This window comes from Eutrigla gurnardus, assembly GCF_963514095.1.
Source record: "Eutrigla gurnardus genome assembly, chromosome: 19".
In the NCBI taxonomy this organism is placed as follows: Eukaryota; Metazoa; Chordata; class Actinopteri; order Perciformes; family Triglidae; genus Eutrigla; species Eutrigla gurnardus.
Window position 1 is genome coordinate 13,838,498 of NC_139930.1, and position 26,515 is coordinate 13,865,012.

Genomic DNA, 26,515 nt, shown 5'->3' on the forward strand with positions numbered 1-26,515 from the left:
TAAATCCAATCCATCCAAATAAACCAGGCCATCTTCACCACTCCTCCCGAGGAGAAACGAATTTGAAATATGTAATCAATTTGAAAAATATATTTTAACGAATATGATTGTTTTTTTTATTTAAAAGAGATAAATACACACATTGTAAAGAAAACAATAATTTGATCTAATGGCCATCAGAAACATACCGCAACAACCAAGACATTTTTTTTAAAGGGCTGACTTTTGTCAAGAGGTAGGGTTTGATTTGTTCGGCGTGCACGCTCTTTCATTTCATCACTTGCAATTATGTCTGCCGACGCCATCCTTGCTGCAGGGTTATAATGTCGGACTTAGAAAACTTTTTATAAACATTGCTTCTGCAAAACACCTTTGGTTGGCAAATTCATTCTTCCCGCAAACCTACTCAGACTATAATTCCGCCCACACATTTTTTTCTTTTTTTGCATAAAGGTTTTTTTATAGCCTCACACTGCAAGTCACACCTGCAAGAAACACAGCTCAGATCACATCAAAAGTACTGCTTAACACAATAACAAACTGATTTTAAAATAAACCCATATGCAAACGATCTACAAAATATTAAAATGATTTACAGCATGAACTAAACGGTCAATATGCACCACGTCTAGGGAATAAAAAAAAGTGGGACTCGAAATATAATAGACACTTTAATAAACAGAATGATCAGTAATTACAGAAAACACTGGGACATTTGTCAGTACTGACTATTGTGGCAGTCTTCCTGGTTCTTAAAAATTCTGTACTGACTCAGGACTGCAGCTTTTAACCCCATGGTGGAGTAATGGGTCTCATTTCTTGTTCTCGAAAGTCCATTAATGAGATGCAGGTGGTTTATCAAATTTCTTACAAAAACAACACCATATCAGCATAAGCGCGCGTGAGAGTATTCAAATGTTGCTGACCAAATTCAAGAGTGGTTCCTGTATTTTATGAGCAATGTAGAAAATCTATGTAATGATAGAATGATCTATTTAATTGGTAGTTAAAATAAAGAGATTGTGGCAGGAGAAATAACACAAAAGGAGAGTCAAAATAGTCTGACTGCAGTCGTATAAAAAATTGGATCAAAGAGAAATAAAAAGTAAACCATTAGGTAAAGAGCAACATCACACATAAATACTACAACTTACACTGAGTGGCTTATCATTTGAAAACAAACCTGTTACAAATCGGTGTATTTCTTCCTCTTCATTGAAGTCTTGAAACAAAGAATTGTACCTTTAAATAATATGATCTGAAACTAAATACACTAAAACAATGAGAGAATTGGCAGTTAGACTCTTCAACAATAACATTTCTCTTTCCTGGCAGCTGTGCATCACGTGACTCACAGCTGTACGATTCACCTGCATTAAATCTCTGCAAAAGTGAGAAAGCAGACTGATAAAGGACCCGACCTGCACAACAGACAGGTATGGGGCATATCTTAAGACTAAGTCATAGCTGATAATGTAACCCAAAACAACTAAAACCATTTCCGGGACTTGTCCGTGATTGCTGCGATTACTCCCATAGAGTCCGGGTTCTCAAAGTATTGCCAAAACCTTTCATTCCCACGTAGGATGTGTATAGTCTTTACTTTATAGTATCTTGTGTAGAGTCTCTTTGTGTGTAGGTGGGGGCTGAGGTGTGTAAAGGGGGTCTTCTCCAGAATGAGTGGGAGGATGGGTCATCTCCGAAACTTGCGGTAGGGCCTGCTCTGGTTATTGTGGTGTGATTTAGAGTAGGGCTCCCAGCGTTTCCTCTCTGGCGGTTTATTGTAGACGTAGGCCGACGGGCCCGAGTAGTCGTCGTCTGGATTCTCGTCCATCATCTGGAGCTTGGCCTCGATGGCGCGGATTTTAGCACTAGTACTAGAGGTGAAAAAAGAGAGAAAGAGAGAGGGGATGTTAGCAGGGAGGATGAGAGGGAAATACCAGTGCTGGTGCTGAGAGGGCAAACTGAGTGATGGACAGGTCTCGGCTCTTGGCTGAGGGGAAAAGAAGAGGAGGTATTAGCACTCTTAGCAGTGGGAGGGACAGATGCATGGGGGTGGGTGGGAGCACAACTTGCATTTGGAAAACGGTGAAAGCGAATTTCAACAAACAAGTGAGAAAAATTACAGTGCGGGTGAGGAGGAGAGCGGGTGAGGGAAAGGGTGTAAGAGGTATCTAAAAGCAGGAGAGAGAAAGTCTAGAGGGAGAATCGCAGCGGCGAGGAGGAAAAGAACGTTTATAGCTTCTCTCTTGTGCCGTGTGGAGAGATTGTTTTGAAGTTTACACTACAAGTGAAGTGCGGATACTTTTCTGAATCCCTGATGGCTGACAAGTTGCTACACACTGGATTGTCTCTGTAAGAGTCGATACAAGAGGCCTTTTGGCGACTTAAGCTCACGTTGGACTGGCATAGTTACAGTGTGTTTGTGTGTGAATGTAGCCACAATAATGGAATATGGAACACGTGAGAAGCTGCTTTAATGGGACATCAGTGTTTTTGGAACCAAAACATCGTTCAGATGAACTTGAATCGCCATTTAGTGGTGAAAGCAACAAGTCCACAAGCTCTCCTATAATAACTTCAGCACCAAGCAAGGGATGATTTGTTAGCGAAGCCCCTGAAGTGACTAGAAACTATGTCCACACTGAGCTGACAATGTAATGTTTGTGTGACGACATGCAGCGACAGTACGTTTTTTTTTCTGGGTTAGCAGAAGCTTAGTAGAAGCAGAAGTTCAAGACAGCGGGGCTTTGATGAAGCTGACTTAGTGGATTCTGAGGGATAAAAAGGATGGTGCAGCTGTGCGTTTGGTACCAACCTGAGGTGGTTGGTAGGAAGGGCCCCGCCCTCTGCTGCCCCGCTGCATGACGGTTCCAGGCTCGGTGGCATCGTCTTGTCATTGCGGAAACCTTCAAACCTCTGTAGATGAGACACGTGGCCAAAACAAAATGACACACAGACAGTGATGGAAACATGGATGGACAGACAGATGGAGAGAGAGAAAGGGGTAAAATAACAGGTGGAAGCAAGAAAAGAACCCCGTGAAAGGAGACGGAGACACATGGATAGTCGCAGCTTAACCCCCCAGGAAATGAGCTCAGTGCGTCATGTATTTCTCTAGATTTGGTCAAAATCAATATAATACTGTCAATGTGATTAGATAGTAAGGGGTTCTCACATTTTGAGTACAATCACACCTGCATTAGAAACACTTTAGTGCCCAGGTGGAGCAGGAGAAGAAGACAGAGAAGAAGAAAAACATCCACATTTAGAAACCATCGGACCTCCAAATGAACACTGACAGCAGTTCTCGGAAGAGTCAACTCCAGCTTCCTCCCACAAACATCAACATTATTAAACTGAAGTATTGATTTTGTTTGTGTCTGCTCAAACAGACAGGGGGGGGGTAAAGAGGGAGCAGCTGAAGAGCAAAAAACCAACGTCTGCACGCATTCCTCTCAAAAACCACCTTCCAAACATCTCCACCAGCCAACACAGAACTCTCGAAACCTGTGAAGCAGAAAAGACAAAAAAAAAACAAAGCAACGGTCACATGATGGGCGAGAGAAAACCCCGGCGCTTGGTGCAGAAGCAGCCATTCGCAGGAATATGATGCTTCAGATTAGTGGCACTGAATCAAGTTACGTGACATTAATGCACACACATGGTCTTACTATACTGTCCAGAGGAATAAATAACACATATAGCCAAGAATAGGTCTAAAACAATGACCATTCCACCAGCCAGGACCCTTCCCTTCCACCCATTCCTAAAGGCATGTAGCTAGAACGTATATAGATCTACAACACGTATGCAATCAGGCCATACTCACTCTGTACACAAGTCAGAGCTTAAGTTACAAGAGAGTTCAAATGTTTGTTGTGGCTGAAATATCTGCACTTTGGATGTTATATAGCCTACACTGGAACAGGCAGACAGTTAGTCAAGCAGTATTTTGTGATAGATGGTTAGTGATGATGGGAATTTAATGTACCAAGAATGTTAACATAAATAACACACAAGCACACCTTGGCTAAACTGAGAATTGCCGAGTAGAGGAATAACAGAGCACTGAGGTAAAAAGCCATGGATGTTTGTGAAGGGTTTTGGGCAACACTTCAATAAACGTTCATCAACGTGTATTTCCTCTCTTTCAAAGCCATATAATAAAGTCAAGATGTAAGCCTGGAAATGAGAAACGCCAACGCCAACTGTCTCTGACTCACTTATGCCAGCATGTCACTTCTGGGTCGGAAAGACAGGCTTGCTAAAAAAAAAATATATATATATATATATCACATCCAAACTTGTGAAATACAGATTACACTGTGAAATCCTGTTTTTAAACCCTGAAGGAGAACAATCACAGACTATGTGAGACAATGTGAGGAAGATTTTAATTTGTATATTCATCTGAAAGCAAGTCATAGGGTGAAATTATGCATCTTGCAATTCCTCTTTGTCCGCTGACCAGAAAGGTTGGTCCACAGCGAGCAGCTTGACAGAAACAAATCGCTGTGTTGCAGCTTTGCTCATACCTGGTGGATGTGTTTGCAACATCATAACCATGTGTTGTATGTGAGCATGCTTTAGAATTAAAGATGAGAAAGACTTCACACCCGCACAAATTTCTTCAAATTAAACGTGCCGCTTAACTAGTTCGGCGATGCAGCAACATTTCTTCTGGCTGATGACTTACTAAAAAAAATGTATAAAATCCAGATGTTGGTGACACATGGACATGTTGGTGAGCTGTGTTACTATAGCTTTGAGAAAACATTCACAGTAGAAATGAACAGAGGCCGCTGGCAAGTGTAAGGGAAGGGCATGCAGAAGGTGTTGACAGACACACAGTGGTAACAGTTTCTTTGCTTTTGAGTCGCCTAATGACACAGACTGACAGACAGACACTGACAGACAGACACTGACAGACAGGTATTAACTCTGGTATATAAAGAGCTAAAACATTAGGTTGATAATGCTGCAAATAACCAAAACTATTTTTGGTAGGAATGGTGGATTTATCCTACTACGTGTTGTCTCAGAAGCGGCAGCATTGACCTTGACCTCCCTCTACTGTGTGTGTGTGTGTGTGTGTGTGTGTGTGTGTGTGTGTGTGTGTGTGTGTGTGTGTGTGTGTGTGTGTGTGTGTGTGTGTAGGGCGTGATTCGTCTCTATACAGGATATCCCTTCACCCAATGCCAGTAGGCGGTCTATTGTTAAGAGACAGGCATAGGTTGTGCTGCGATCCCACTGCTGACCATGATCCAACCACTGCTAGTAATGTGAAATTGTAAACCTTTTACCACTCAGACTGAAACTCTGCATTAAAGAACGCCCTTCATCTTAAGAATTATTGGTTATGTCTCTATTCTTTTCAGCCTCGTTTTGGACTATGATAACAGGAACCAGGTTCCTTGACTGTTTTTTAATCTGTTTGGTGATGAGCTTTTTGAAATAATGCACAGACGTGTATTTTGTCAAACTGTCACAATCACAGTGCCATACAAAAAGGTGTTGTGCCTTAATCCACTGAGCCAATCAGGCTGTATACAATTGTCAGATTTATAAAAAGGGAACCGAGTTTGACACTTACCCTCACCTGTGCATGCGCCCAGCGCACCACCAGCTTCTTGGACAAAGCTAGCTTCCCATTTAAACACTGGATCGCCCTCTCTGCCTCCTGCAGACGGACAGTCATGGTTGAAAAACACACAAGTCCTCAAATGATTAGTCTTCACAATAGAGAGATGAGAGAAACAAGAACAGGTGATGACATACGACTCTGCAGATAGACCATAAGTGACCTGTGTGTAAATGTGTGTTTCTATGTGTTTGAGAGGCAGTGTGAGAAAATGTAGTTGATACTAAATTATATTAATTAAGCACTTTTTCTGTGTGTGTGTGTGTGTGTGTGTGTGTGTGTGTGTGTGTGTGTGTGTGTGTGTGTGTAAGATAAACACACACTTCCTCTGTATAATCCTTTTGGGACGGCTTCATATCCCACTGATAGACACTAGCTGTGAAATGAGATGCTTATCACAAACCCCCGGCTCACTCCAAACCAAATACAGCCGCTGAACCTGTGAAGCTGAGCGGCTCCTTTTAAGTGCTTCTTTTAGAAACCACGGTTCACATCGGTGAGACACATAATCAGGTCCCGACTGTGTGAAGAAATCTAATAGAGCTTTCTTAAGCCTCGACCCCGAGTTTGTACCATCAGTAGTGGCAGAATAAAAACAATAATGCACATTAAAATCAAATATAAATCATCTTAAATATAAATCTTGCACGTACCTCCCTGGTGTTGAAGTTGACAAAGCAGTAGCCTCGGGGCTGTCCCTCCAAAGGCCCAGACTTATGAAACAGGAAGTCAAACTGCTTCACATTCCCAAACTTCTCCAACAACTTCACCAGGTTGTACCTGTCAATAGAGGAGTCAAGTATAAGAGGGCAGGAAAAGACAGAAAAATGACACATACACTAAGAAGAGATAACGTGTATCTACTCTATACACAATATCTGGTAGTTCAACCCTGTGAACTAGCAACGCAGACCTGCTCCACACTGTATTTGCAGCCCTACAGTCTGTGAATCTGTCAAGCGGGGCTAATGAGAATGACAGCTTTCTCTCCCCGACACCTTTTTAGCAGCAGGCCAGCTGGTGTGGCGGCCCGCTGACAGTAAATCTCTCATTGAGACAATGCTGAGGATACAGTAGCAGCACAATGAGGGAATAAAAAAGAGGAAGCCTCAAATCTCCCCTGAGCAACGAGCGCTACACAAACAACATCCACTCACTGTGTGGAGCTGCCTGGGACCGCCGGAATACGCACAAACATAGATATGTGGTCATTGAAGAGCTATGCGGTGTGTGTGAGGACTCGGAGGCTTGCGTGTCACTGACCACTGGCAGGCATGGGAAAAAGATTCCTTCTGACAGTTTGGAAATGAGTTCAGGGCCACCTGTAAACTGCATTCACTCCTATATTACTGCAGACGATTAAGTGTTGTCAATGCACGCTGAGCAGCAGGTGCTTTTCCATATCATGACTCGTCAAGGATCATATGGTATGATTTATTTGTACAATAAAAGAAAGAATAAGGAATTATCTGGGGTTTGTTCTTCCATTTGATATACAATACAGTACTTTAACTGTAACCCAGTAAGCCATGGCAGAGTGACAGTGAGCCAGCATTCACAATAACAGGACCCTGAACCTTGAAGAAGCTAAAAGGAAGTCCTTCGTTATTCATTTCATCATTTAAACCTGAGCTTTTCCTACTGTGACATGTCAACATGTCTTCTATGAAGGAGAGGTTTACCAATCAATAAAAAAACCCCAACAAAAACAAAAGTGAAAATGCACAAACAAAGGAACTCAACAAAAACCTTCCTGTGTTTTTGTTTCTGTGCCTTTATCTTGTGTGACTGTCCAGGCCTCAGAGTGACCCCATGTGTTTTATATAACCGAAGAATTAAAGAGGAATTAATGCTTCAGCCTTTTATTGTTGAGCTGATGGTTATTTTTAAGCCTGAAGTGGTTTGTGTGTGTGTGCCACCGAGGAGATTACTGTATGACGTTAATGTGCGAGCACGCATTGATGTGTATGAATGGGACTCAATGTGGGATACGGAGGGTGAATTGTGCATCCAAGTTACAGGTTGTACTAATGTCTTCCATCTACGACTCCCTGGAGGGCTTTAGGCCAAACAGAATTCCTGCTTTTCCCAGACAACACCCTGCGAGCCTCCCATGTGACGGGGGCTCCTCCAGCAGTACTAAGCTCATTTACAAAGAAACGCTGATATTATTTAAATGTATTTTTTTAATGACACACTCTTTTTTCACACACATTTTTGCACCTTTGCAATACTAACCAGGAAATGAGAAAGGCAGTCATTTACGTAAAATGCAAAAATATAAAATGTGATAATACACTAAATATGACCTTTATATATATATTCAGATAAATGCATATCACATATTTGCACATATGTGTAATTGTGAGAGAGACTGGATGGCTGACACTAACATCATTTTTGGATGCTCGCAAGCTGAACCACAATGGGCCGCTCCTCCTGGGGGCTGTAAAACCCACCGGAGGAAGAGGAGGAGAGGGGGAGGAAAGGGAGGGAAAGGTGGGGAGACTGGGAGACTAAAGTTCATAGAGGGGATGTTGACGGCAAGGTGAAAGGTGGAGGAAGAGGAGGAGGAGCCAAAAGAAGAGATGGGGTGAGGAGCCAGGTAGAAGAGACTCAAGGCAAAGAAGAGGAAGGAAATGAAACGGGGGATGCGAGTCCAGTCCAGATAAAGATAAGACAAAAGGTCCGATGCTGAATAGGTCAGAGGGGGGAAAGGTAAGAGAGGAGTGTTTACTTTCTGGCAGAGCAGTATCTGCAATTTCTTCACATTTTCATAAATATCTAGGAGTGCAGTATGAATAAGATTATGGTTATCAGTTCTTTAATAAAACATCATGACAACTTCCACGTACACAACTTACAAATTTAACAAGAGGGTCAGATAGGGAGAACAAAGAGGCAGACGGTGATGGATTACCATTAACGATAAATTCCCTCTCTGAGCAGCCAAAAGCACAAAACATGAATATGTGCTGAAAGAGTTACACCTGCTGTGTCTCTGCTGTGTGTGCAGGGCAAGAAAATCTGATTTATTATGTTGGATGCTCATCTAAGCTCCGAGAACAGTTTAAAGAATGTGACTATTTACTGGTCCTTTAATTTCTATGGAGCATTTAAAGGGGCAGTAGTTAGGAAGATTACAGTTTTCTCATAACAGAGTTGCAAGACAGAGATTTTTTGATTAATTTTTCAAAATCACAAGCTTGGGATATATTTTTGTAGATGTTTGTAAGATATGAGCCCCACAGGAATCGTATACCCTAAGAAAACTCTGAGATCAGTAATGACCACAACACACATGCCAAAATCTTTCTTTTTGACAGCAGACACATCGCCTACAGCCTTCTTACCCTCATTATGTCCTAATCGATCTAACATTTCCCCCTGACCAGCAGAGCAAACCTGGATGCATCTGTACTCTGATCAGCAAATGAGGCCAAGAACTACAATATAATTACTCTAGAATAGTGCTACTATATTAAAACATGCAATATAAGGTGAGGTAGGCTGTTTATTTTCACCATAATTGGGCAATAATTAGATTGTTTTTCAAGTTGTACCCACAGGTAGGCAGGAAAATGCCAAACAAAAAATAAAATAATATAAAGTGTATAGCCCAAGTGTAATACTCCTACATGTTAAAATGAACCACTTCTGCATAAAAACAGGAAAATAATCTTTAAAAAAAATAGTTGTAGTGTAGTACACAATTTGATGTCTTTGGGGGGGAAAAAAGTTCTTGCAGAATAAGCAACGTCTTATTAACTATTCATGGCCTCATGTACTCATAATCAGCACCTTGCATTTCAGGTCTGCATTCCTCTTCTGCACTGAGTTTTGGTTTGGCTTACCGGGACAAACAGAGGGAGTACTGCGTATGCTACCCAGGAGCTAATTAATCTTCCCAATCAGCACCAGGGGCCACGGGCATTTCTCTTGTTTTCCCTCCATACTGTGGAGTAGTGAGCTAGTTAAGGAGAGGTAGAGCAGAGCAGGGAAAGGGGAAGGAAACGCCTGTCTAGACGCCCATACATTCTCCAGCAGCCCCCACAGGCGCACAAACACACCCCTCACCCCCAAAATACTACCTTCTCTCCATCACAATATATAAGGGTCCTCTCCACAGTCACATTTGGAGTTTTGCACATTCAACGTGACAATGGAAGGCTTGCATTGTACATACATACATGTATGTTGTGTAAATGAGACACACTTATAGTGTACACACAGCCACCTTAGTATGTTGCACCACTACCAGCAGCTGCCACCCAAACATCAACTGTGTACTTACACACACACACACACACACACACACACACACACACACACACACACACACACACACACACACACACACACACACACACACACACACCAGGTTGACACAGAGAGAGTAAACAGGGCAGGTGAGTGAGGAATGATGGCTGCTCCTTAGCAGAGCAGGTCTCCACGCCTCGATGCCTCTCTTTCACACACCCAGCCCTGTCTGCTCAGTCTCAGCCTGTGTGACACACACACACACACACACACACACACACACACACACACACACACACACACACACACACACACACAGCTAATCAATCATATATGCACACACAATGCATTGCCTCTCTACGAGGGAGAGCCTGGTAAGTTGGAAAGCAATGCCTCAGATTCATAACACAGTCCACTTTACAGGAACCTCTAATCCAACACTTGCTAAATTCTGAAACTCGTGGTGGATTTACTTACTCTGTAATTTTGGGATCAATGTTGCCTATCCACAAGCGGTTTCCATCATGGGCCACACTCTCTGACACGATGGAGGCATTTTTCACTGTCTCTGCTGCAGACGACATGTGTACTCTGTGGGAGGCAGGGATAGAAAACGGAGTGATAATGTTTACAAAAGAAAAGGCAGCGGAAAGTGAACTTGTTTTGCATTTGTGTCAGATATTCAGCAGTTATTAACATGCAGAAAGGGTTAATTTTAAGACTAAAATATTGTCTCACAGAGTGACTATATTACACTATACAATACTAACTATATCTCTCTGAGCACCGGGACTTACCAAACATCTTTTTGACCTACGGTTCAACCACATTCAACTCCCAGACCGTAATAAATAATTTGTGCTTTGAAATAAGAAGCTCCCTGGATAGGTCAAATAAATAAGTCTACATAAATAAGTGGTGTTAATAACATGTAGGCAGTGCTTACATCAACTGCAAGTACAGTGCCTATTCACATCGAAAATGGCAGGCGATCTGATTTATTTAATTTCATTATATTAAAAAGAAAATCATTTGTCTGTTCACTTCATTTCTCGGTTGCACAAAGTCTAGATAAATGTTCATTTATAGTTTAGATATCTAGCATTCTCAGGTAATACTTTATTTCCAGAGTCAGGACATTGTGTAGGTGTGTTACTTTTATTCGCCGTGTGTTGATAATAGTAGGTTCTTGTGTTCCCCCATTAATGATATAGGGGTTCTCTTAGTAAACGTCAACTACTCGCTAACGTTAGCTTAGCTCACCGCAGGTTGGTCGATGGACTACTATCCGCGCGTTATCAACGTGTGCTGGTTAAAAACGATTGTATAAGGTTAACGTTAAACTAACCCCCGTCATGCAGGTAGAGATATGTTGAAGATTATCAAAACCACTAAACAGTTAACTGTCCGTTTTGGACGAGCAGATGATTGCTAGCAGTGAGATAGCTTAGATAGCATCACGTTACCTCCTCGGTCTGTCGAACTTCCTCGTTGATGGCGACTAAATTTCGAACTTAATTTACGAGAAATCCCACTTCGGGACGATTCAGTCACGTCAAAACGTAATGCTAATCATTTCAAGCGATTTTTATGTCTTCCTCCTATAAAACTGACCAGGTTGGCTAGCTCGAAGGATAGTCGCCTTGCTATCGTCTCACAACAAAGGCGCGGGGTGATGTCGTAGTTTGTTTAACCGTCTGTGGAGTCGAGAGGAGGCGCTCGTTTTAATGTTTAGGACCGCCCGCATCCCTCTCCTCGGGACCCGAGTCATCTCGGTCTGCCGTTTCAGGCAGGAACCCCGCCCATTCTGTACACGCCATGAAAAATTTCAAACGCAAAAACTGGAAGTCGCAAAGCTTCGGGCGCGTGATGATGACGACATAGATGTCAAATGTGGCTTTTCCTCAGCTAGCATGCTTCTGAAAATGCTGTAAACTTGAAAGTAAGTAACGCCTTCCTGTTGAAAGTTGCCTTTTGCCGTGTCGTATCTTAAATTAACGACAGTGTTATGGTTAGCAACTACGTGTTTGAGGTTTAGTTTGTTGTTAAGAAATGCGGTATGCACGCCCCCCCATCACACCGACCTTCACACCGCTTCATGTCGGCTTACATAAAGTGTTAGGACCCGTCATTTATCTTAAATGTGTTCGTTACTGTCGTATCTTCCTGCTTTACTCGAGAATCAATTATAAAACCCAGTAGTGAAACAACCTGGTGGTGCCACTCGCACGAGCTGAAAGGCATAATAACTCAGTAATGATAACCAAAATGCAATATTGACGAGCCTATGTGCCTAGTGCCGAGCTAGACATGCATGATGGTGTAAAAGGCTGCCGGAGTCGAGGTCATTTTACAGCATTTCTAGCACCATAGCGTTAATAAATTAGCATAAAATAATTGAGAGTACATTTATATTTCAAATAATCGTTAGTTGCAGCCTTCCTCTGAAGATGTTTGCTTGCGTGGTCATAATCAGATACTCTGCTGTGTTATTATCTGCTCAAACTGTAAAGTGTGCAGAAGAGAGATCATGCGGGTCGACCAGCTGGCTTCTGCCAGTAGAAGAAGGAGCTGTGTGTCTGCAGCTGCTGCTGCTGCTGCTGCTGTGTGAAATCTACAGGATATGAGGCTACAGTATCCCACTGAACACCTGTGCTTCCCCTTTTCTGCTCGACTGCCACTCTAAAGAGATCCATCACCGTCCCACATCTGAGCCTATCTCTGCTCTGCCACTGTGCGCCCTATCACATCAGCTTGTCAGGAAACCTGCCAGCCGAGGGTGCCTGGTTTGGATTTGTATTGTTGGTGGCGGTCCACAGCCTTAATGTTGCCCCTGGACTGTGTTTGGATTTTGGTCGATATCTAAGTGAGTCATAAGTGAATGTTGGATCAACACCGGGGACTTGTGGCTTGGCCAACGCAACCATTAAAGAGATTTAATTAAGTGATTTAGTATTATAGTCCTTCATTTTTTAATGGCCAATCAAATATGTTTTCAGAGTGGTGAGTTTGCTTTTTTATTAAAAAAAAATTAATGTCCAGTGAAGAAAAATACATTTTATAATACAGTTGAGTGCATTTGATCTATCACTTCTCAGTCATTAGTCGAGTGTAGTTTGTTTGTACTTTTTTTGCATTTTACTTACAACTGAAAATATTTCTGGCTTTTTAAACATTTTTACAGAACAAATATATCTCTGTAATACGGTGCATTTGGAACCGTTTTTCTCACTTGTTACCAAATTGTCTTTTAATGCAGCGGCTTGTTTTTCCTCACAGCTACCAGTTATAAATACACACCAGACAATAGAGGACGTCAGGCAGCAATTCACTGCGAGCTCTTCACAGTCGCTGACTGTGAAAGACCGGCTTTAGTGTGCGTTTGTGTCCGTGGGCTTAGATATGTCAGAGTTTGTCTGTGCTTGCATGCACTCCGAGGTTCAGTGACACAGTTTGTAGTCGGGAGCCAGTTTGCGCGGTGGGAGGTGGTTATTCCATAGAAAAGGAGTGGTTGGTCTCATATTGTTGTGTGATTTTTGAACAGGAGGTTCCCCCCCTTCAGGAATGCCCAAACAACTGTGCCTGAGCTGAGTGTAGACTTTGTGTTGGCCCATGGATTTGTGTGTGTAAGAGGAAGGGAACAAGCATGTCTAAAGTGTATTTGAATGTAATGGACAGCTGAGAACAGAAAGTTCTTCAAGAGCAGCGATTTTGACTTTTCATATCAGCAAAAGCACAGTTGAAATTTCACCCACTAATTGAGCCACACACTAATTTCATTAATGAGTGGCTCGATTCTTTGAAGTGTTGCAGTTCGTCAGGTCAGTGAGCCTTTTCACAGTTCATGAACTGTAAAGCAGGATGATATTTTAGATGATGATTTAAATTTGTTACTTAAGTAACGATGGTGCTGTAATGTCAGTACAAGATGTAGGCCTACCTCCTACTGGCTGATTTGAGCTATTACTTCATTTTAATTCTTATTACTTGCGGTGCCTATAATGATTTGATGCTTAGTATCTATTTCTTTTTAAATTTGAACAAACTCAGTAGAATTTTATTTGAATAATTCCTTTAAAATATATATTTTTTAAGTCTTACTTCTCCGTTTCTTTTTGTTTCAGGTATGGCTATGAATCGCCTGTGTCTGCTGCGACCTCTGCTGTGTCAGTCCCTGGTGCGGCATGTCAGGTCTCCCCTCGTGGCCACCTCTAGGATCAGCGGACCACTGCTACACCCCAACACCACCTGCTACCCCGTTGCATGCGCTCGGCTCTATGCCACGAAGAAGGCAAAAGGTCAGTGAGGAGATTTGCAGAGACTGTAGTTCACATGTGCAACCGCGGGTTTACATGATTAGATATGAGTCTCCACTCTTACCTCAGTGCTCCTTTGCTCCTTTCCCTCTCTTCATCCTTCAAGCCAAGGCAAAGGGCCAGTCCACGAAGGTGAATATTAATGCCGCTCTGGTGGAAGACATCATCAGTCTGGACGAAGTGAAGGGGGACATGACAGCTGTTCTCAATGTGCTCAAAGAGGACTTCACACGCAACCTCAGCATCCGAACCTCGCCAGGTATTCAGCTTATCAGCGTTTCTTTCTTGGACTCCCTCTTATGTTGTCTGTCTGGGTCTCTCAAACTTTCTCAAAGTTTACGCAAGACAAAAAAAAACAATATCAGCTGACATGAATATGAATAAAACATGCTAGAATATAAGAATAAATGCAGTAAACTGAATATCACACCACATAAAGAAAGGTTGAACTCATATTTGTATATAATTTCCATCAGCAGGTTTTATCTGCAAAGGTATGTCTGTGATCTCACGGATGTCTGCAGGGATGGATTTCTATTTTACTGAATTGGACACGATATACATGCGTGCGTTGTTTATTGATTGTCCCAGTGTTTCAGTTTCATTTTTCAGCTGCTCATTGTTTCTCAGCTTGCATCTACCTGACAGAGCGCCTAAAGGCTGAGAGTGTGCCCCCGTGTGACCTTACCTTGACCTCACTTTGACCTCAGTTTCCCCAACTACATCCAGGTCTTGACCCTTTTGCCTGTGGGCTCTTAACAAATGTGTGCTGGGCTCGGGGGAGTCAGAGGCGGGGTGTATAATGGAAGCTCCCGAGGGAGGAGGCAGCCGCTAGAATCAGACTTCACATTTAAAGTGTCTGTGCTTTTCCTCCTTTTCCTGCCGATCAAAGTGTTTTTTTCTCTTGACATTTGAGCTGCAACATGTGCAGTATTTTTGCATGTAGGAGAGTTAAACAACAGAAGCATAAACATAACCTTGATTTTTATGATTTACACCTCAATATCTTGCGTAGATATCCTCCAACTGTTTCATTATTATGTTATTATTCATTCTTTATTAATTTATCTGTCCATTCTTCATCCTGTTCCCATCATCTTTTTTTCTTTCTCCCTTCATTACTCAGAATGTTTTTGGTCTGAGTCACTTTCTATCTTTGGCCCCTTTCTTTATATCCCTCCATTACTCACTTTTCTCTTTTTTTCCCCAACAGTTTCCCCCACTTTCATTTCAGCTTCTGCTCATGTGAGATTTTCAATCTGCATTTCATACTCTTTGAATTCAGATGTATTCTTGACCTAGAGGGAAACATTTTCTCCCACCATCTCTTTAGTCCTCCTGTTTCTCTTGTCATTTGTGTCTCCATCCCGTCATCCCCGCCCCATCGCTCCATCCACTCTCCTCCACCCGTCCTCGTCTCTTCTGTCCAGCTGCACAGTAATCCATGGAGGCAGCAGGATTTAGAGCTGACAGGAGAGATGAGATGGTGGAATGGAATGACGTCAGTTGTCCGAATCTGTGTGTGCGTCTCCTGCGAGTGTGTGTGTGTCTGTGTGTGTGTGTTTGTTCCATGAACCTCTCATCTGGCTCTCATTACGCTTACAGTGTGTGTGTGTGTGTGTGTGTGTGTGTGTGTGTGTGTGTGTGTGTGTGTGTGTGTGTGTGTGTGTGTGTGTGTGAAACCGTATGTGTGTTGTATGTTGCCATGAGTTAAGACTGTGTGCATGTATTGGCACATGTGTAGCAGAAAGTCATATCAAGTTGCAGAGAGAGGGGATCAATGCTGTGACCACCGTATTGTGGTTAGTCACTGATGGGTAAAGATGGTCCAAAACAAGCTGTTTCCATGGAAACCATTGATGTTTTCTTTGTTGAGACTGGATGGACTAAGACGTCGAACAACAGTAGTGGACCATAAATGCCTTAAAATTCCTTCAGGTTTGAGATCAACGATCACACTCATCTTATTCTGTTGAATATAAAGTTACATCTGGTTAGCTTAGCCTAGCATAAAGCCTGGAAGCAAGGGGGAACTGGCATCTACCAGCACCTCTAAAGATGGCTGATTTACACCTTATATCTCCTTTGTATAATCTGTACAATAATCCAAATTTTATAATGCGTTGCTCGAACAATTTTTGTTGCGTCTCCACTGACTCCCTGACACTCCTCGGCAATGATAGTGTACCTATAAGAGTATAGTGTGCATATTTATTAAATGTAATATATGATCAGTATTTGCAATATTTTGATGAAGAACAATTTGACTTTCTCAGCCATCCTTCTCTGATCCTCTTCACCTTTCTCAACCCCCATATCCCTCCTCACCCTCCAGCTTTGCAGTTAAAGAAATGCCCGTCTGTCTGTATGCCCTTGGAAAGTATTAGCAGATGTGTAGGTGCTCATTGTCGAGCCGCAGGTTACAAAGACAGACAAGCAGAAGGTCACAGATATGGATGTTTACGGTCTGCATGTACGCAGACAGGAACCGTGAGACGGGCAGGCGGGTTTAGAGCTGCACACAAACCCATGTTTGAAGTCAAAGAGGGAGACAGAATAATTGGCAGGCAGGTAGACGGCATGTCAGTGATCCAGTTGAGCTGCGGCCCTTAAATAAAAGTTATCCATTTCATCACATCAAACCAACCGTTTATTTTTACTTTCTTCTTCTGCGTCTAATAACTATTACATCTATGTTTTTTTGCCCTTGAAATCGTGTGATAAAGGGATTTTTAAACCTGCATCATTGGCTCACCCCCCCACACCCCCGACCCCACCCCCCTTCCACACACACCAATAATGGGTGAGCAGGGAGCGAGTGATGTAAGGCAGAGGTGGAGAAGGAGGAAACAACTGCGTCTGAGGTTAGCCAGATGGGGGAGAGGGAGAGGGATGGATGGATGGAGAGAGGGAGGAAGGGACCGAACAGAAGTCAACTCATGTTGGCAATTACTTTTGTTCCTCAGTGTTGACAGTGAGGAGAGACGGTAGATCATGGAAAGTCTTAACACTTATAACAGTGGTCTCTAATTTCTTTTTCATACTCATGCAGCTCGTGGCTTCTGCTGCACATTGATCCCTCTGTCTGTTCGTTAATCTGTCTGGATAAATATAAAAGAAAACGTGCAGTCAGTCATTCATTCTGCATGGTAACCGTATTACCAAAGAAAAGCTACCATATTTACCACAGCCTGAACAACACTGGATTTTTGGTGCAAACACAATATTTATCTACAAGAATATAACAAATCGGATAAGAATATATTGGTAAATATTCATACATTTTACATAAACATATGACTTAAGGATTTTGTGTGAAAGAGTGCAGATGTTTTACAGATAAACAATAAACTTTATAATCGCAAATTATTGTAAAGGATAGAGTAAATTTGAGTACCTTACAGATGTGTAGGGGGACTGTATTGTATACACATGGCAACATTAAAATCATGCTTTGAATTGTCTAAAAATTGTAATTAATTGCGTCAATAAACAATCGCATTTATCTCTATTTGTTAAGGAGCTCTGGATCACATTGTGGTGACGACTCAAGATGGGAAGTTCCCTCTCAACCAGCTGGGACAAGTCTCCATGAAATCACCTCAGCTCATTATGGTCAACATGAGCAGCTTCCCAGAGGTAAGACGATCACACACACACACACACACACACAGATTCTCCTCCTGGTATCTGTGTGTCTCACGCCGACAAGCACACAGTAACTAAAAGCTTTATAAAAACAATCCGAAAAGAGTGGACAGATAGACGGTCCTCACAGAAGGAGAAGTGAGCCAGACCAGAACTCCGAGCCCACATCTCTGTATAAATGAAACCTGACCCGCCTCTCTCTCTCTCTCTCTCTCCAACTGTGTCTCAGATGCTAATTGATTGATCACTCGGGGAGCCCTTTGTTCTGGGGGTGAAAGATAGCAACATGAACCCAAACTCCGTGTGTGCGTTCACTGAGATGTGGTTATGTCTGCGTGCGAATTGTCACAGAATAGGAAATTACCTCATTTTACCCCCAGGTTAGGAAGGAATGGATTATTTTTCTTATTTTTTTTTTTTTTTTTACTCCTCGTTCTTTCCCCCTTTTCCTTCTTAGATGATACAACACTCTGCTAATCAGAGCTTCAGAAAGACATTTTGTCCACAGGGGCACCCTGTGGCTAGACTTTCTGGTGGTCTGGAAAATCAAAATGTGCTTTTTTTTGTCTCAGCATTTAACACACAATCATGCAATCATAAATACATAGACAGCCATGGCTGAAGATTTAGTTGTTTTTTTTACTTACACAGTTATACATGTAGAATGTTTAAACTACAAAACAAGAGACTGGTCTGCAAAATTAATGTAAAATGCAGAGTTGAGGTGATGAATTGCCGTGCAATAAGCACACATTTAATAAGTTTGTATGCTAAAAATGTGAAAACATGAGGAATCATAGATGATGTAATGATCACAGTAATACAGCAAATGCATACAATTGCAAGAATTAAAAAACAGAGAGAATATAGGATTTATTGGGGTTGGTAGATACAGTTTACAGCTGTGCTTTAATCTAAATGTCAACATGCTAACATGCTCACAATGAAAAAGCTAACATTCTAAGTAGCAGACCGACCTACCAACCGACCTTCACACCCTGCTAACATGGCTGAAAACACAAGTGGGTCACAATAAAATAGGTGGGGGAGACGATATAAAAAGATTAATATCTTATGGACAATATAAGGGAGTTTCCGATAAAAACCAGCCCTGGTTACAGTTTTGGTAGCTTGCTTTAACTAGATCTTTCAAGCACGGATGCCATTCAAAGGCAGTCGGTTCCATTCGGGAACCACCTGTCTGTTAGGACGGACCATCTTCCACCTCCTTGTATTTTCCTCCCAGTTCACCTTGTGAACCTGAACAGTGCGGTTCACCTCTTTGTTCTCCATTGTACGACTATCACAAAACAGCATGCATGTCTATTATGTATCAGTATCTTCAATCTGTAAATTCAGACTGAATGGTCTTTCAGCGGGTCTATCTCCTTCCCAGAAAACGCCACCACAGACCACACACACACATATTCATGCACACACACATTTATATCCTGTCGTGCCCTACGTTACCCATGTCCCACACGGAGGTGATTCCTCAGTACCCAGAGCTAATAGGCTTATAATGATGCCTATCCATTACCAAGGCACTCCAGAGGCCCAACCATTGTTTTCCATTCATTCATTAGGAGCAGCCTGGGAAGGCACAGTGGAACTAACAACAACGACCAGCATGCTCAGATCAGGAGGCAATTTGGTTTGTGTATGTGCATGTTAAAGCATCCCATCACTTTGTTCACAAAGTGTTTTTTTCTTCAGAACTCCCTGTTAAAACATGGCGCACACGCAGACCCTTGTACGCATTCCTGTCTGCTTGCCTCTTTGCTTTGAAGCAGGCCATCAACCCGTTTGATGTGAAACTTCAGTGTAATTTCTCTTCCCCTCCAACATATTAACCAGAACCGGCCCGGGCCTTTTCCAGAAATTCCCCCTCGGTTTTCCGTAACCACCGGCGTGGTCATCGGGAGAGGGGAAACGATGATGAATTTGACGCGGGGAACAATCAAACATAGGTATGGGCTGAATCTATCACCCCACACTCAAAGAGAGCAACCAAAGGGCCTGCGCTCCGTATGATTTTGACGAAGGAAACGAAAAGAAACCTCATGAATTAATTTAATGCACACTAATACATTCCTTTTATCTCGCTGCCATTTCTTTCCCCCAGCGGATAAGGCCAGAAGGAGCTGTCGAGAGAGGAGGGTAGAAAGCGGTTTTAAAAAAAAAGAGGAAATGATATGCTCTTTTCCTCGCATTTCACATTTGCACACTTTGTAAAGATCAGCTAAGGGAATTGTCATGCGGTTACAGAATTGGTTTGAGGAGTGTGACTTTGTTTTCGGTAATTCAAAGGATTTGGCTTCCTCCCCCTTTCCTGTATGCGCTGTTTAACTGTGACTGTCTGGTTCTAATGTAGTGTCTGCTGGGCCGAAGGATTGCGTTGTGTACGGTGGATCAAGTTTTATTATATGTGAATGCTGTTTTACCATCGGGTCACATCTTTCTGCCTGCTGTCCTGCATTTCTGCCTAACAAATATAAATGCACGTAAAAATGTTCAAAATTAATGGACTGATATTATTGAAGTATTGTGTGACTGTAGACTAAGTGTTCTCCTCTGTGTTGAGGCATTATTCATCATTTACAGCACAGCTGCCTCTCCAGCCAGCATCCACATTGACACTGGATCACTTGTTTCCTCACAAAACACACAATGCTCCTTCCTTTCATCTCTTTCTGATTATCTCCATCCTTTAAAAAAGGAAGACAGATGGTGTTTGGGAAATATTCCTTGCATTTATGTGTTTTTTTTTTCAGTAAGTCATTTTAGGCAACAGCTGAGAAGGAAAATGTCTGCAGATGTTTTCATATCTAGTAATAGATAGACTCCATCACTGTCCTCATCATTTATTTCTGTTCCCTAATGAAAGATTTTAATTCCATTACACCGCATACATTGTCATGAATGATGAAGTCAGATGTTCTCTGGGAAACTAATGTACATTTTCACTGATATGTAGCTGGTGTTTGCAAAAATGAACTTACAATAACGACTGTATTTGCAGACAGTGACTTTTGGCAGTGAAATGAATTGTCTCAACATGAGGCTTTTTGAAGGAAAAGCATACTCTGTTGTATTCAAATGTCCCAGAAAGTCATGACAGGGTGACCGTGAGTCGGCATGCAAATACCAGGACCCCGAAACAATAGCACAAATGCCCTCGTGTCTATTTATCCATAATTTCAAAAGTCCTAATAACACTACTGCTGTCAAATCAAAGATTATACCGGTTTTGTCTTCATTGCTTTTCAGTGGATGGAAATAAACAGAATGGATAGAAATGGGTTCAGTCGTTGTAAAAATAAATTGCCTAAAGAACATAAGATATCAATGTCTTTAACATGTGTATCCTGGATGCCTCCAACCTCCAAATGTGTTGACTTCTGCCCTCCGCCAAATTGGTTAAGACCTCCCTTCCCAACCCACATTAGCTGGCCTCGTGCAAAATCTGACCACAATACAAGAGAAGTGTTTACGTCTCCCAGTTAAAGTGAATATACATACATGTGTTCACCTCCAGATAATTACCCTTTCCCATCTTCATAAACAAGCTGACTTTATATTTGAAAATAGAGATTTTAAAAAGGGAAATGCACACAAACTCAAGAGCACATCTGTGTGTGTGTGTGTGTGTGTGTGCGTATACGCGTATCGTACACAAGCACAAGCAGACTGTGCTGTGAGAATACCCTGGGTCAACGCCCTGCCCTGCAACCTCTCAGTCCTGTCCCACAGGGCCAAGCGCTGACAGTGGCCCAAGGCACTTCCACACACACCCACCCACAGACACACACACACACACACACACTACAAACACACCACAACACCTTAATGATTGCCAGCTGGAGCTGGGCCACTACCTGCAGCCTGCAGTTGTAGTGCTGCTTTTCCATTCACACCAGTGCTCGAAGCCAGCACACATTCATATATCTGTGTTTGTGTTTGTGTGTGTGTGTGTGTGTGTGTGTGTGTGTGTGTGTGTACGTGTACGTGTGTGCATGCGCCCTAGGCTACAGCGGCTGCCACCCGTGCCCTGAGAGAGAGTAGCATGAACCTTAACCCTGAGCTGGACGGGACGATCATCAAGGTGCCCGTTCCCAAGTGAGTACACACACACACACACACACACACACATCACAGACACACACACACACACACTTTTTTTAAACATCTGTTTTTATGCTCTGTTAAGCTGTGATATGCATTTGACGTTTCTAAGTTTTTATAGCCTAAATAAGTGATTAATACATAGATGGATATAATCAATACATAATGTTAATTACCATAAATCTAAACCTAGCAGTAAGTCTCATCTGTGATTTTGAAAGTCTTCACAATAATAAATCCCTGTGACTGACATATATATGGACTTTTGTTTGTAGATTTATAGAGACCCCCCTTGTGTTGATGTGAGGGTCGGGTCACTCTCTCTCTCTCTCAATTCTGACCCGACCTCTCCCACTCACTCACTCACTCACTCTCTCTTTTCCTTCCTGCCAAGTCAAACAACCACGCAAAAAACAATCCTTCCATCACTCACTAAACCACTCTGTGTGTATATACAGTATTGTTTTTTACATATACACACACATGTGCATGTAAGTATAAATGTATGAATGCTGGCCTGTGTGTGTGTGTGTGTGTGTGCGTGTGCGTGTGTGTGTGGAGCAGCAGCAGGTGTTAGTCTGGCAGAGGAGGGACACACGAGTCAGACTGCTTTCCCCCTGCAATCAGTCTCAGCACGCTCCAAGCCTCCATTTGCATTTCCAAAGAGAAGGCGCTCCGTGATTGGCCCTGGAATCAGTAATTAGGCCGTATTGTTTGTGGTAAATAGACGCTGCACTCGGATTGTTTGCAAATAGTCCCCGAGGCAAAAACAAGGGGGAGAAAAAGCCAATTAAGTACAAAGAGGGAGAGTGAAATGGGAAGTAGGATTTTCTAAGTGATTAACAAATGCAAAGTGAATACAAAGTTGTTGTGATGACGGATGTTTCAACTGTGGTCTGAGGCCACGGCAAGCGATTGTTTTTTTTCCGTTTTCCTAGGAGTCTGAACTAAAATGACTAGTCTTCATGCTTACAAGCGTGTTACTTTTAATATCGCACAAGTGAGGATATTATTTTTGTCCGTGCACAGTTATGTGTTTTACTGGAAGCCTGATTTAACTCTTTCTTTTAGGTCTCTGTTTGAAAGTATGTTGACTTTTATTTCCTGTCACAACTCTCAAAAGTAGCAAGTACACTTTCTCCAACTCGAAAAGCTTAACTACTACTTGTGCGTGCAAAATCTCAGCAATAATATTATCATCAGTTGGTACAGTGCATTGCCCTGCTTTCATGATGAGCTGCTACTTGAACTTGACACTTGACTGCTCCGTATCACCCTTTAACCTGTTTCCGAGTCTCTGTTATCATATTGTCTTCACTCTTATCCCTCCTCCCCTCCTCTTCCCTGCAGGGTCACGCGGGAGCACAGGGAGAACCTCACCAAGCTGGCCAAACAGTTCAGCAACAAGGCCAAAGACTCGCTGAGGAAAGTGCGATCTAATGCCGTCACACAGGTCAAGAAGATGAAGGAAGGACACTCGGAGGACACCTTACGACTGGTGGAAAAGCAGGTAGGAGACGAGGAGAAGATAAAGGACAACAGTGCTATTACATATAATGCTTCTTAATTAAGACTGAGGAAGTTTAAAGTCACAAGACGGGAAGGAGTCAAGGAGGTCACTGATAATTAGAGCCTACCGCAGACCAAACCGTCCAATTATTCATCAGTCCAGTCTCATAATGTCATCCGTTACCAGACATACACTCGACTGAGGTGAAAAAAAGATGAAGGTGTATTCAAAGTCTCTTTTTCATCTTTCCCTCTGCCTTCACAGATTCAGCAGATGGCGGACAACATTGCAGTGGACATTGACAAACAGCTTGCAGCCAAGACCAAGGAGCTGTTAGGCTGACTGGGACGACGACAAGCTCTTATTTTGATATTTTGGTTGTTGTTACAGGTGGACACGCAGAACAGAAGCAACACGTCTCCCCGCTGTCATGTTCACAATAGACTCAATCGGTAGTTCTCAAGTCCTGTTCACACAGTCCGATAAAAAGCTTCACACACACGGTGGAGTCTCAGTCCCGGTCCATGTTCAGCAGAACCTGGGCTTTGGTTCCTTCCCACATAACTGGCAAAGATCTGCTCCTGGGTGATATCTGCGTTTAACCGTCGGTGCATAAAAAGAAATTGGCATGGAAACAACAACAACGACAGACTGCCAGTCACCTCCCTCCTCCCTTGTTACTCTTCCTGTCTTCAAACAAACACCCAGCAAAGGGACGAATGGACTTTTAATAGGATTTGTGGGCCTCCTCCTAATCAAACTCCTTGCCACAAGGGCTGTCTGTTTACACAAAACAAGCGCACCCGTGAGTGTAAACTGGCTGCGGGTTTGTCTCGGTGGCGAGAGCGAAATAGAGAGAGAGGGTTTTTTTTTTTTTTTTTTTTTTTTCCAGGGACCAGGATATGATTAGCGCGTTGCCAAACATTTGTTTCGCATTGATTCAAAGTCTGTTTAAAAAAAAAATGCACTTGAGTAAAAAAAAAAAGCCTTTAATTTCGGCCCATGTCTAGGATTGATAATGTGGCAACAATAAAGTCGGGAAGTAAGATTATTGATGGACTCTATTAAAGAAACACTGCTTTGTACCATGTGCGTCATCTTTCTCCTGTTTTCTTTTTCTTTTGGTTTGAAGTCGCCCCCTCCTCCATTAGGCAGAGTGATAATGGACTTTTCCTGTGTACAGACCTCCGGGCCCTGGCTGCTGGCACCACACTTGTCCATTAGGGAAAGGGGCTTTTAATGTTGCGCACTTGGCCCTCTTTGTCTTTCAATAACTGCGCTTTTAAAAAGCAGTCGGGGAAATTGTAGCGCGAGTAGTTGTTCCAAGTGGATCAATAACAAGAGACCTACTGCTCAGCGTCACACACACGCTCTGCTTTCATTTATCTGCTGTTTACACCAGCTAGAGGCTTTCCGTACTATTATGTGGTCGTTGTCTTCATCTTTATCATGTTTTTTTTTTTGGCTTCCTCTGCTACTGGTCGGCCCACATGGCAGACAGGTTTAATTTTAAAAGTTTGCCCACACACTTGCTCTTATAACTACCCAGTCATTTGATGATTACAGCGCTGCAACATTGCAAACTACTAATTAAATCTTAATCAAAATGCTGTCCGATCTGGTTTAAATTGAGGAAGGGTGACGCTGCAGATTCCACGGTGGGGTTTTTTGTCTTTCTTGCTGTAAGGTGGTAGCAGCGCTTAGTTGCACGCTACAGATTGTGGCTTTATTGCGTTTTGCCTTGGCCCTCCGTCTCCCCGAATGGCTTTGCCTTAATGGCCTAAACAGACCAGAGTTGTTGGATAAACAAGAGTTTAGCAGAGGAGTGGCTGAGTTGGGACCGAGGAGGGGTGGGGTGGAAATGGCAGGTTTCTGTGGTGATTCTGGGTCCATATGTCAGCAATTTGAGGGCATTGTGTACCTTGGCCTAAAACAGAGGCTTCATGATCGATGGAGGGGTGAAAATCTCCCCAGTCCCTGGCGCAGAACACAGGCAAGCACGAGGAAATTGCTTTCAGCTGATAGCTTCATTTTGGTTGACATTTATCAAGTGAATTACCCTGTTCCTTTTAAATGTTTACTACTACTAGCACCGCCTTTTGGCGTGTGTGTGTCTTTGTGTGTCTGTGGACGTTGCGGTGTGTCCTTTGGCGATTCCTCACAAAAATATACAAGCCTGAATTAGTTCAGTAAACGTTTGATTTAATAGTCTGGCCTTCTATTCGTCGCTGGTGCATCTAAGGAAAGATAACCACTTACACATTTTGAACTTGCAGCTTTATAACGCTGTGTTTTTACCTAAAAAAAAATGTCTGATTCATGCATGAAGAAAATGCAATGTGATGTTCAAAACAGAATTTTCAGGACATAAAGTATCATTAGCAAATTAAATTAACAATTAAACGATAATTGGTAACTTTTGCTGTTTAGCGACAAAGGTCACATTTTAGCATTTACCAGTATTAATGTTCAAATGTAAGTAGAAGGGTCATACATCAGTTGAATCATCACTGACTTGGTAATGTCATTATACAGATATAACAAACTAAAGTTTGCTAGACATAAGATACCGTTCATGCCAGACCAAGTCTGTTTTAGTTCTTATGAATTCAGGTTTTCATTTGTTGGAGGAAAAATGTAATATCTCTCCTTTCAAAAGTTGCATCGTCTCGCTTTATCTTTGAAAGTACAGGGGTGGCAGGCCACTTAATGAATTCAGCATCCCTTTTATTCTTTTCAGAGATTGCAATTTAACCCCATATTTGGGGGAAAATAATAAAAATCCCTTGAGTGTATCTCAGTCCCTCCATCCTCTCTTACTTTAGTCTTCCCCTCTCAGCATACCTCGACTTTTCATGCAGATTTCTGCATTGCATAATTCATATCTTTGGAGTGAATGTCGATACCATGGTCTCATTTTTTATATATATATCCAGAATATGATTCCCCCCTGCTTTCTGCCGTCCCTTTGTGCTGCCTGTGATTACACTCTGAGCATCAAGCCGCGGTGCT

At 42.4% G+C, this 26,515-nt stretch overlaps 2 protein-coding genes across 3 annotated transcripts; one reads left to right on the forward strand and one right to left on the reverse strand.

The window, feature by feature from the left end:
* Positions 1 to 603: 603 nt before the first annotated feature.
* On the reverse strand, positions 604 to 11,577 carry rbm18 (RNA binding motif protein 18). 2 transcript variants are annotated; one of them, XM_084035657.1, is made up of 6 exons: positions 11,371 to 11,577; positions 10,382 to 10,495; positions 6,298 to 6,424; positions 5,597 to 5,683; positions 2,819 to 2,919; positions 604 to 1,877 (listed from the first exon to the last, which is right to left on the reverse strand). In XM_084035657.1, the coding sequence occupies exons 2-6, from the start codon at positions 10,486 to 10,488 to the stop codon at positions 1,694 to 1,696; spliced, it is 606 nt and encodes a 201-aa protein (XP_083891783.1). In that variant the 5' UTR covers positions 10,489 to 10,495; positions 11,371 to 11,577; the 3' UTR covers positions 604 to 1,693. The 2 variants fall into 2 exon arrangements, with proteins under 2 accessions (XP_083891783.1, XP_083891784.1); XM_084035658.1 differs by having other exon boundaries at positions 611 to 1,877; positions 5,603 to 5,683; positions 11,371 to 11,576.
* A 132-nt stretch (positions 11,578 to 11,709) lies between these two features.
* mrrf (mitochondrial ribosome recycling factor) lies at positions 11,710 to 24,548 on the forward strand. Its single transcript, XM_084035656.1, has 7 exons — positions 11,710 to 11,846; positions 14,029 to 14,202; positions 14,327 to 14,479; positions 17,741 to 17,859; positions 21,896 to 21,987; positions 23,344 to 23,503; positions 23,768 to 24,548. The coding sequence occupies exons 2-7, from the start codon at positions 14,031 to 14,033 to the stop codon at positions 23,843 to 23,845; spliced, it is 774 nt and encodes a 257-aa protein (XP_083891782.1). The 5' UTR covers positions 11,710 to 11,846; positions 14,029 to 14,030; the 3' UTR covers positions 23,846 to 24,548.
* Positions 24,549 to 26,515: the final 1,967 nt, after the last annotated feature.